Source organism: Talpa occidentalis, unplaced genomic scaffold (assembly GCF_014898055.3).
Source record: "Talpa occidentalis isolate TD23 unplaced genomic scaffold, MPIMG_talOcc4v2.1 talOcc4.7, whole genome shotgun sequence".
Lineage (NCBI taxonomy): Eukaryota > Metazoa > Chordata > Mammalia > Eulipotyphla > Talpidae > Talpa > Talpa occidentalis.
Window position 1 is genome coordinate 98,450,733 of NW_023605083.1, and position 9,978 is coordinate 98,460,710.

The window sequence follows — 9,978 nt, forward strand, 5'->3', positions numbered from 1 at the left end:
CTAGACCCTGCCTAAAAGCTTGTTTTATAACAAGCTTGTTTTATAACTTGTCATATAACACTCTTAATGAAAAAACTTCCTACATCTGAAATTTGGAGCATTTTCATCTTTAAGTTGTAGATACATATTTGTCTTTTACAGGACATTCAACACACCTGGCAGCAGCTGCCAGTGCTGAAAGAGAACGTGAAAGGGAGCGGGAGCGGGAACGGGAACGGGAGAAGGAGCGGGAGAGGGAGCGGGAACGCATTGCTGCAGCATCCTCAGACCTCTACCTTCGGCCAGGTGAGTGCCATGGCTTTATTCATTTTTTATTTTTTTGTTTAAAGATTTATTTATTTATACAAGAACTGGGGTACAGTCAGAGGCTCAGGAGGGTGAGAGGATTCACCAGAGACAGAGCGTGGAGCAGAACAGGCAGATTGACTGAAATACACTGCTGAGGGGAGCAGCAGGCAAGACAGGAGAGGTCTGCCGCGCCAGATGGATATCTCCCTGGCCGGCTGGGAATCAAACCCACGCTGCAGAGGCTGTGGACAGCTTCATAGCGCTGCGCTCAACCCGCTGCGCCACTGAGGAGGCCCGTTATTCATTTTTTAGATGTATCTTGGTAATCTAGTATGATGGAACACTGTGCTTCATATTTAGGGTATGCCACCATGATTTTATAAGAATTATAAGACAAAAATTAATTACATGCCATAAGTGAAATACAGGTAAAAGATACTATAGAAACCAGTCTTAAGTAGTAACATGGTTTCCATGGTGAAGTTAGTGTTTTGATTTGGCTACTGTTGTTGGCTGCAGTTGGGCCTAAATATGCTTAATGCAGAGATCAGTAAAACTGAAAGCAGCCCAAGCAGAAGTTCACTGATATGAAGACTCATGTTATTGCACCAGAGAAATGGAAAATACATTTGGAAGTTTGTGTGGCATTTTGAATTACAAGTAAAGTGTTGCCTTTTAGTTTAGGAGGCAGATAACATGATCAGAGGGGCATCTGTACCAGGGAGCATGAGGTGGGTTGGTACCCTGACAGTGGGCAGGGTCGGTAGCAGGATAGTAAGACCATGTCACTATTTCCTGTGCATGCCAGTGACAACCTGAGATATGTTGACACTGGAATGGCAGAAAGGTCCTGCTTGAAAGAGTATTGTTAAGGTAAAATCAAAAGGACTTAACTATAACTAGATGTGGGGAATGGAGAAGAAATGGAAACAAAATTGGTCATCATCTGAGATAGAGCAGGGATAGTAAGGACAAAGAGATGATTTTTATTTGGATATGCTTAATTTGATATGTCTTTGAAACATCTGTCCTCATCCCTGGTATACTTGTTTTTTTATATTGTTTCCATCAATGATTCAAACCATTTACCATGTCCATTTTGTCAGATATATAAATCTTACAGTTAAGAGAAATGGCAGAACTTGAAATGGTGACTTGGGAGACATCTGTATGAGATGAAATTCTGGCTTGAATGAGATTTCCAAGGGGCAAGTGTGTGAAGAGAGTAGATCAATTCTTAGATGTTACAGATGGTGGCAAAAGGAACTAGAGACATGGTCGGAGAGGTAGATGCACAACACAAGGGCATATTGTAAGGAGGTCATCATATTCCTATGTTCGTAGGAGATAAACTGAGTATGAGTGATGTAGAACTTTGGTGGGAACCAGATTTTAAAAATGATTGTGATCCCACTTATGAACAGCATGTATAATTAAGACAATACCATTTTCCTCCATTGGGCATTCACAAAATTGATTTAATATTCTGTTAGCGTGTTAGCGAATACAGTGTTTCTTCAGTGGCAGTGTAAATCGAGATAGCCTTTTAGGAGATACAGAAATTTAAATAGTTATACTTCTAGGAATATGCACTCTAGAAACAATTCATATAAGCTGATGTATGGTCAAGAGAGAAAATTGCTGGAAAGGCTGCCCTAGGTGGTCCTGCTTTGGAGATAAGGGTATGTGATGGAACTGCTAGCTCTTATTAGGGCAAAGAACAACTTAGGAGTGAGGACATAGAACAAGAGGCTGTGGAGAAGAAAATGATTAGAGAGGGAATGTGAGAATTTGAGATCATCATAGTAAATTAACTTTGACCAAGTCAAGTTCAAGTTGTGACTTTGTTATAGAAGAAAGAAGATTAAGTGACCAAAAACATCTCAAATATTGAAGAAGTATATAGTTAATGAAACTAAGCTTTTGTGGAAGACAGTGGGAATGCCTTCATCTCAAAACAGCTTGCTGAGAAAAACAGCTATGGAGTGCAGTAAAGGAATGGAGCTGGAACAACTGATGGAATGAAACAGCTTTGAATCCTAGCATTGCCATAGCGGGCGGCAGGAGAGGTCTGTGCCCCATGTGGGACCCTCGCCAGCAGCCGGGGATCAAACCGGCGCTGCAGAGGCTAGTGGGCAGCTTCGCAGCCCAGCTCAACTGCTGCGCCACCCGGGAGGCCCTGCCATAGCATATTATTTTCATTATTATACCAAGTTTGATTTGGAAATGATAAGCACACCAGAATTTGAGAAAAAAATCTGAGATGAAATTTCTGACTTATATTAGTACTTCATTATTGGTGTTACTTTTGTTTCTAGAATCATGGCACAAACAATGGAAATGACAGTAATAGCTAATGTTTTTGTTTTAAATTATCAGAGTGGTTTTATTGCATTTTTATAAAACTTTTTTAGAACATATTACTAAATGGCCACAAAGTGGGATGTCAAGTTGCTGATCTCATTTTCCTATTTAGGATTATTGGGAAATTAATCCCTAAATGTTGCTGTCTTTAGCTCCTTTTTTTCCTTGGCCCTTGTAGGCTCAGAACAACCCGGCAGACCTGGCAGTCATGGTTATGTTCGCTCCCCATCCCCTTCAGTAAGAGCTCAGGAGACCATATTGCAGCAAAGACCCAGTGTTTTCCAGGGAACCAATGGAACCAGTGTAATCACCCCTTTGGATCCAAGTGCTCAGCTACGTATCATGTAAGTGTCTTATATACATTTTGTCTAAAAAAAAAAAAAAGCCAGTCTCCTGTATACAGTTTTAAATTCATGACTGTAATAGTCTAGTAATGATTTTATACCTGCTCAACTTTTTTTGGTTTTGTTTTTTTGCAGTTTGTCCTTTTCATCTCCCCACCACTCCTTACCCCGTCCCAATAAAGAACCCCCCCTTCACAGAGTTGTGATTTGGTTTTATTTACAGGCCGTTGCCTGCTGGGGGCCCTTCAATAAGTCAAGGCCTGCCAGCCTCCCGTTACAACACTGCTGCGGATGCCCTGGCTGCTCTTGTGGATGCTGCAGCTTCTGCCCCCCAGATGGATGTTTCCAAAACAAAAGAGAGTAAGCATGAAGCTGCCAGGTTAGAAGAAAATTTGAGAAGCAGGTCAGCAGCAGTTAGTGAACAACAGCAGCTAGAGCAGAAAACCATGGAGGTGGACAAGAGATCTGTTCAGTGTCTGTACACTTCTTCAGCCTTTCCAAGTGGCAAGCCCCAGCCTCATTCTTCAGTAGTTTATTCTGAGGCTGGGAAAGATAAAGGGCCTCCTCCAAAATCCAGATATGAGGAAGAGCTAAGGACCCGAGGGAAGACTACCATTACAGCAGCTAACTTCATAGACGTGATCATCACCCGGCAAATTGCCTCGGACAAGGATGCAAGGGAACGTGGCTCTCAAAGTTCAGACTCTTCTAGTAGCTGTATGTATCTCAATCTGAGTTTCGCAATGTGATATCCAAGTAAAGAATTACTTTATTCTTTAGGTAAAGCAGAACTATATGGTATAAAAAAAATCCTAATCATGATAGTAAATGTTAATAGAAGAGGATTTGTGGGTTAATAGTACAAAAATGTCTCTTCTACTATTTTTATGATTATTGAAATACCAGAGTTTATCAATGTATTTTCCTTGGGAAAACTATGCCCTTATAGAGTTAAAGTTGGAATGCAGATAGAGGACAAGGCTCATTAACATTTTCAGGCATTTGAAAGGTGACAGAAATACCATCAAGCTCTGTACTACTAAGGCCTGACTTCTCAAAGTGTTTTTTGGAATGTGGTTCAATAACCACCTAAGGTTACCCCCAAACCCCTTATGTCCTTTTTCAAAAATACAGATTTTTAAAAAGTGAGACCGCTATTATTCGTAATTTGTTTTTGCATCGCCCCTTTCTTATGAATTGGATTTTGATCAAGTCTAGTCAGTCACTGTGACATCCACCCTAAGTCTAGGAATTCACAAATCTATATACAGTATAAAAGCCAGAAGTTACTTTAAATTTATTTTTAATTATTGCCTAAATTCTATGTAGTATTCCCAAAGGAACAAATAGGTATTTAAACAAGTATCTACTAATATCTGAAGTAATTTAATCACATGTTGTCACCTCTGTTTTCATTAATAAAATTGAATAATTATAATGAAAAAGTGATTTCTTGTCCAGCCAGCCTGCAACATGCAATTCTTTTTATCCCTGAGCATCCCTTTGCCTAATCATAATTTGTTTCAGTAAAAACCTAACCCATTGGTGAGGGTTTTTGAAGAAAAGGAGGCAGCTTCTGTTGTGTAGTCAGGACTTCCATTTAGCCTGGGATTAGGAAAATCCATGAAATATGTATTATGCACTAGGAAAATTGCTAGCTGAGAAAGATCATATTTATATGAATATGCCTTTGAAGGGAAGTCACCAGCACAGCTGCTGACCCAACCTGTAGCTTAATGAATGCTGTAGCAAAATCCCCTAACCTATAGATAACACTACAGATTGCATCACAAACTTAACTAAAACCTTGCTCCAGGAATTCACTTTCAGAAGATCTCAAAATAGCAAGCCTAGTCTTTTCTGAGTGTTCATGTTTCTGAATGTGGTTCGTTATTTATTACCGGGTAAATTACTTGTGTGAAGCCCATTGGATATTGATGGTTATTCAGTGTGGTTTTCACCTTTCCCATAGAATTGATTTCAAGAGCATTGTGAACACAAGTTAGTATTAGACTTTCTATTGGTTGTATGTTGAATTTTTTTTTTTAAAAGACTTTTTTTTTTTTTTAAAGATTTATTTTTATTTATTTATACAAGCACTGGGTACAGTCAGAAGCATGGGAGGGTGAGAGAATTCACCAGAGCCAGAGCGGGGAGCAGAGCAGGCAGAAGGACCGAAGCACACCGCTGAGGGGAGCAGCGGGCGACAGGAGAGTCTGCGCGCCTTGTGGGACCCTCCTCCGGTGGCCGGGGAGCAGCCGGGGATCAAACCGGCGCTGCAGAGGCTGCGGGCAGCTTCGCAACCCAGCGCTCAACCGCTGCGCCACCGGGGAGGCCCTGCATGTTGAATTTAACAGGCAGATTTATGATGTCTGGTATACGAAGTGATGACACAAAAGATGTACCGATGGATAAAAAAGTAGCAAATTAGCATAAGTTGCTTTGAATATAGTGGCTTATTTCAATTTCTGGTTTTAGTTCCCTCCAAAAAGATTATTTCCATCCCAATTATCAGATTTCTGTCCTCCTGAATGTATGAGAATCTAAGTAACTGCTATTTCCATTAACTTGGTGGATGGTAGGGGGGAAAGGCTGTTTAGCTGAGTTCCAGAGGAATGGTTGGTGAGAGAGTTCAGTCCCACCTTCTATACTTGTGTCCAGGATCTATCAGTTGATCACACTTTCTAATCTAGGTGGTGTTATATACTCTGTGGACCACTGACAGTTTTCTCAGATTCTTTGGTGCAGCCTGTAAATGCAAAGGGCATTGTAAAGCCAGAAGGTTCCTGAGCAGGTGGTTACATCTGCCTCTTCCCCATTCTCAGTGCCAAGGCCAGCATAGGATTGGCAAAAGCTGCCTGTACCCCTACTGCTAGAAACTATTTCCTTGTGCAACCTTCTTTTCTGTCAATAGAGTGAATTTGCTTCCCTTGCCCATTTCTTACTATTTCTGTTTATTTTCACAATGTAGCATGATGCTAAAATATAATTTCATTTTTGTCAGCAATACTTGTTATTTGAGAAAGTATTAATGTTGCTTAATGTACATACAGATTTAAAATCATCATGGTAGCAAAGCATCTCTATAGCCTCAAAGTTTTTCTTAAAGCTGACTCCAGAATTGATATTTTTTGAAATAATGAATTGTTGAGATTTACTCTCTTATTTGCTTAAATTTCTTCTAATGAAGGCTTTCCTGGTGATTTTCTTTTCCAGCTCCTAGGAGAAATGTCACAAGGCTGTTCTCTATTCTGTCTTATCAAAAGGTCATAGAGCCCCCAAATTTCAGAAAACTATATCCTATTGTGATTAGGAACACAGAGGAAGTGCCTGTGGGCCTTTTGCTATCAGTCCAATTGAATTTATTTTTATTTACCCGGGGTACCATTGAATATTTCTGAGACTAAAAAATGAAACTATGCAAATAGGTTTGAAGATCTTAGCCTTTTGAAATTTTTCATGGGATTAATTTTAAAATAAAACTCTTTTCTTTTCTTAAAGTATCTTCTCACCGGTATGAAACAACTGGTGATGCAATTGAGGTGATAAGCCCTGCCAGTTCACCTGCACCACCACCTCAGGAAAAACTACAGGCCTATCAACCAGAAGTTAAAGCAAATCAAGCAGAAAGTACGTCATTTTAGCCACCAGTTTGCATGTTTTTGTAATGGCATTTATCATGTTTTCAGTTCTCTGTCCTGACTGTATTAAATAATTAACTTGTTAGTTTTGTTTTAGAACAACCCTATGATTCTGCTTTAGAAACATGTACAATTGCACTAATGAAAAACTACTTCTAAGCTATTATTGATTACTCTTATTTATAATGATACAAAAAGTAGTTGATATAAATTATATTGCCACCTTAAACATTATATTCTATATTAGCACTTTGATTTTTATCAGTGAATAAATATCTTCAGAATTAAGATAGATGAATCCTGTATTTAGGGATATTTAACATTCCTTTTGTGTGTTCTCCTAGATTATATTTAATCTTTAATCAGTGAAAGTTGGGGACATCTCTGGAAAGAGACATTTATTTATCTGTCTTCTCTCAGATGATGCCACCAGACAGTACGAAGGACCATTGCATCACTATCGACCACAGCAGGAATCGCCATCTCCACAACAGCAGCTGCCTCCATCATCCCAGGCAGAGGGGGTGGGGCAAGTGCCCAGAACACATCGACTCATCACACTTGCTGATCACATCTGTGTAAGTTTTTCTTTATTCTTAGTTTTTTCTTTTTTTAATGATGCAGAAAGCACACTTCATAGAATCACAATAAAGACATCTAGATTTTTTTCATGCTTCATTTTTGCAAGTACTCAGTGGATTTAACCACTTATTTTTCTCATTCACAGCAAATTATCACACAAGATTTTGCTAGAAATCAAGTATCCTCACAGCCTCCCCAGCAGCCTCCCACTTCTACATTCCAGAATTCACCATCTGCTTTGGTGTCTACACCTGTGAGGAATAAAACATCAAATCGTTATAGCCCAGAATCTCAGTCACAAACTGTCCACCATCAAAGACCAGGTTCAAGAGTCTCTCCAGAAAATCTTGTCGACAAATCTAGGGGAAGGTATGGTCTTTCTCTCAAACCATATGTAGATTTCCCAATAGTAAAACAATTTGAATTTATAAGATAGGATATTCAATTTTCATACCTTGAGTTTATTTGCCATTTCTCTGCATACTATTTTTCTGTATATTATTCTTGGAAAGTTCTTACTCTGAGCATTCATTAATGTGTACTCAAAAGTTGATTGCTACATCCTGTTTGTGGGTTTTCATAGACAGAAAAAAATGTATAATTTGGTATAAATACAATTTTGAGTGGTTATTCAGAATCATAAAAATGTTTTTTCCCTCTCATTGATTTCTATTGAATCATCAGCACTAGCTGTTTAGGAAAGTGATGTTAAATAGTAAAGTGAGACTAATAGAGGGAGCACAAGAAGAAACCCCTTCTATGTGGCAGGGCATGTGGTAAAGACTATTCTTATCTGATGTTCTGTATGTGGATTTTAAAAAATAGAGGCAGGGTTTTTGGTTCAAGGTGGGAGACTAATCATTAGCACATATTAAATTATATAGAAAAGCAGCACAAACATTCATAAAATTTATTAAAATGCTTAGAGCAAGACTAGGATACTGGCTGGTCAAAGATTCTGGCAAACACCTGAAGACACAATGGATGGATGAAGTAGAGTAGGGGAAACCGTAATTGAGGGCATGAAATAGAGAAGCTTATAGTTGAGTTGATTCTCTACCTACCAACCCCTCAAAGTTTGCAAAGAACTGATGCAAGGTAATAATATAAGAAGCTGTATGTTCTTCATTAAAAAAAAAAAAAAAAAAAAAACCCGTGTATTTTTCAACTGTTTACAGGAGTAGAGAGAACAGTGTCATATGCCTCTGTGTGTCCAACACCAGCTTTGGTAATCAACACATAGCCAGTTTTGATTTTTATCCCCATCTGCCCCACTCCCAAACTGGATTATCTGAAGAATATCAGACATAACCAATTCAAGGAGCTAGATGCTCTAAAGAAATAAGATGAAAACATGTTTATTCTCTTTTAACCAAAAAAGAAAATTCAATTAGAAGTACAAAAGTTGGACAGCAGAGGCATGGCCCATTCCTGATACAAAATACTTTTTAGCAGATTTTGAGTAATTGCTGTCATTTATGAAAAGAAAATGCATTAGTCTTTTTCACTTATACTTTACACATTACTACATCTGTGCATTAATTGAAGAATATTGTATGTCTTTCATTGGATTTAGTTAAATTACCTGGCATTATAGCTTAAAGTGTTCATGTAATATAGTGATCTCAATCTATGAACAAAACACAGTAGTTATTCTATAATTCTAGAACAGAATGTAAATCACATAAAAATGGTTAACAGATACTGGGAAGGGGGCAAGGAAAAGGGTTTATATGCTCATTTCATTTTTAATTAAAAGTGAAATATGTAAAGTTAAAATAGACAAACTAAAGATTAATATTAAGTAGGCAACAGCATAGAAATAGTCATGTTTCTTCATCTGTCATGGAAGGGAGTTGCTAGACTGTTTTAAGTTTAATAAGTCAAGAAATAAAGATTAGAGTTTTAGAGGCAACACCAGAGAACTAAAAGAAAAATGGCCACCTCAGAACTGGATGGTGTTGACTGGGAAAGGAAATATATTAACCACCCTCCCCATATATGTTCATATATAGTAATAGTAATGAAAGCAAATATTTAAGGTTATGTATAGTTGCTAAGTCAAAACTATTTTTGGTTGAATGTGTTTATCTCACATTATCCTTACCAAGATAGTATCCAGAGGAAAAATATTAAATTGCAGAGAACTGCTCATTCCTAAATGGTACAACTCAAGCCTATCTTGACTTGCCTGAACTCCTCAGGTTCCAGTTTAGTACTCAAGTCCTTTATTTGTAACTTAATGGGAAAAACGTGGTAAGTCGTGACTCAAAGTCAGCATTAAAATCCTTGAAGGCTTTTAATGTGGCAGGGCTGCCAAGGGTAAGATGGTGGGACCGGATGCTAGAGCACACAGTGACCTCTTGAGGAGCCTTCCCTGCTGCCTGTCTGTGATGAGGCTCCCAGATCTGCTGGGCAGGCACAGATGAAACAATGACGACAGAATATTTTTTGATAACTGGGTATATTGTGAATACCTGATGCAATTCTTTCTGATCTTAATTTGCAACTTTGATTCCTTCCCCTGAATGAAATAATGATTTAGCCAATTTCTGTTTAGGATAATTTGCAAGTGAACCCTAGGAGCACAATCTAATATTTTGTATGTATGCTATTAGGCCTGGAAAATCCCCTGAGAGAAGTCACGTCTCCTCGGAGCCCTATGAGCCCATATCCCCACCGCAGGTGCCAGCTGTGCATGAGAAACAGGACAGCGTGCTGCTGCTGTCTCAGAGAGGAGCCGAAGCTGCAGAACAGAG

The 9,978-nt window shown here is 38.7% G+C and overlaps 1 protein-coding gene across 16 annotated transcripts in view; it reads left to right on the forward strand.

Annotated features, from left to right (window-relative positions):
* Positions 1–9,978, forward strand: part of NCOR1 (nuclear receptor corepressor 1) — a 159,800-nt gene that overhangs the window by 133,529 nt on the left and 16,293 nt on the right. For 14 of the 16 annotated variants that reach the window (XM_054689594.1, XM_054689592.1, XM_054689593.1 and 11 more), the window contains 7 exons: positions 142–285; positions 2,831–2,996; positions 3,220–3,713; positions 6,498–6,626; positions 7,058–7,215; positions 7,365–7,588; positions 9,838–9,978. In XM_054689594.1, the coding sequence (XP_054545569.1) occupies positions 142–285; positions 2,831–2,996; positions 3,220–3,713; positions 6,498–6,626; positions 7,058–7,215; positions 7,365–7,588; positions 9,838–9,978 (1,456 nt within the window). The remainder of the gene's footprint in view (positions 1–141; positions 286–2,830; positions 2,997–3,219; positions 3,714–6,497; positions 6,627–7,057; positions 7,216–7,364; positions 7,589–9,837) is intronic. The other 2 variants (XM_054689601.1, XM_037494497.2) reach the window with 1 other exon arrangement.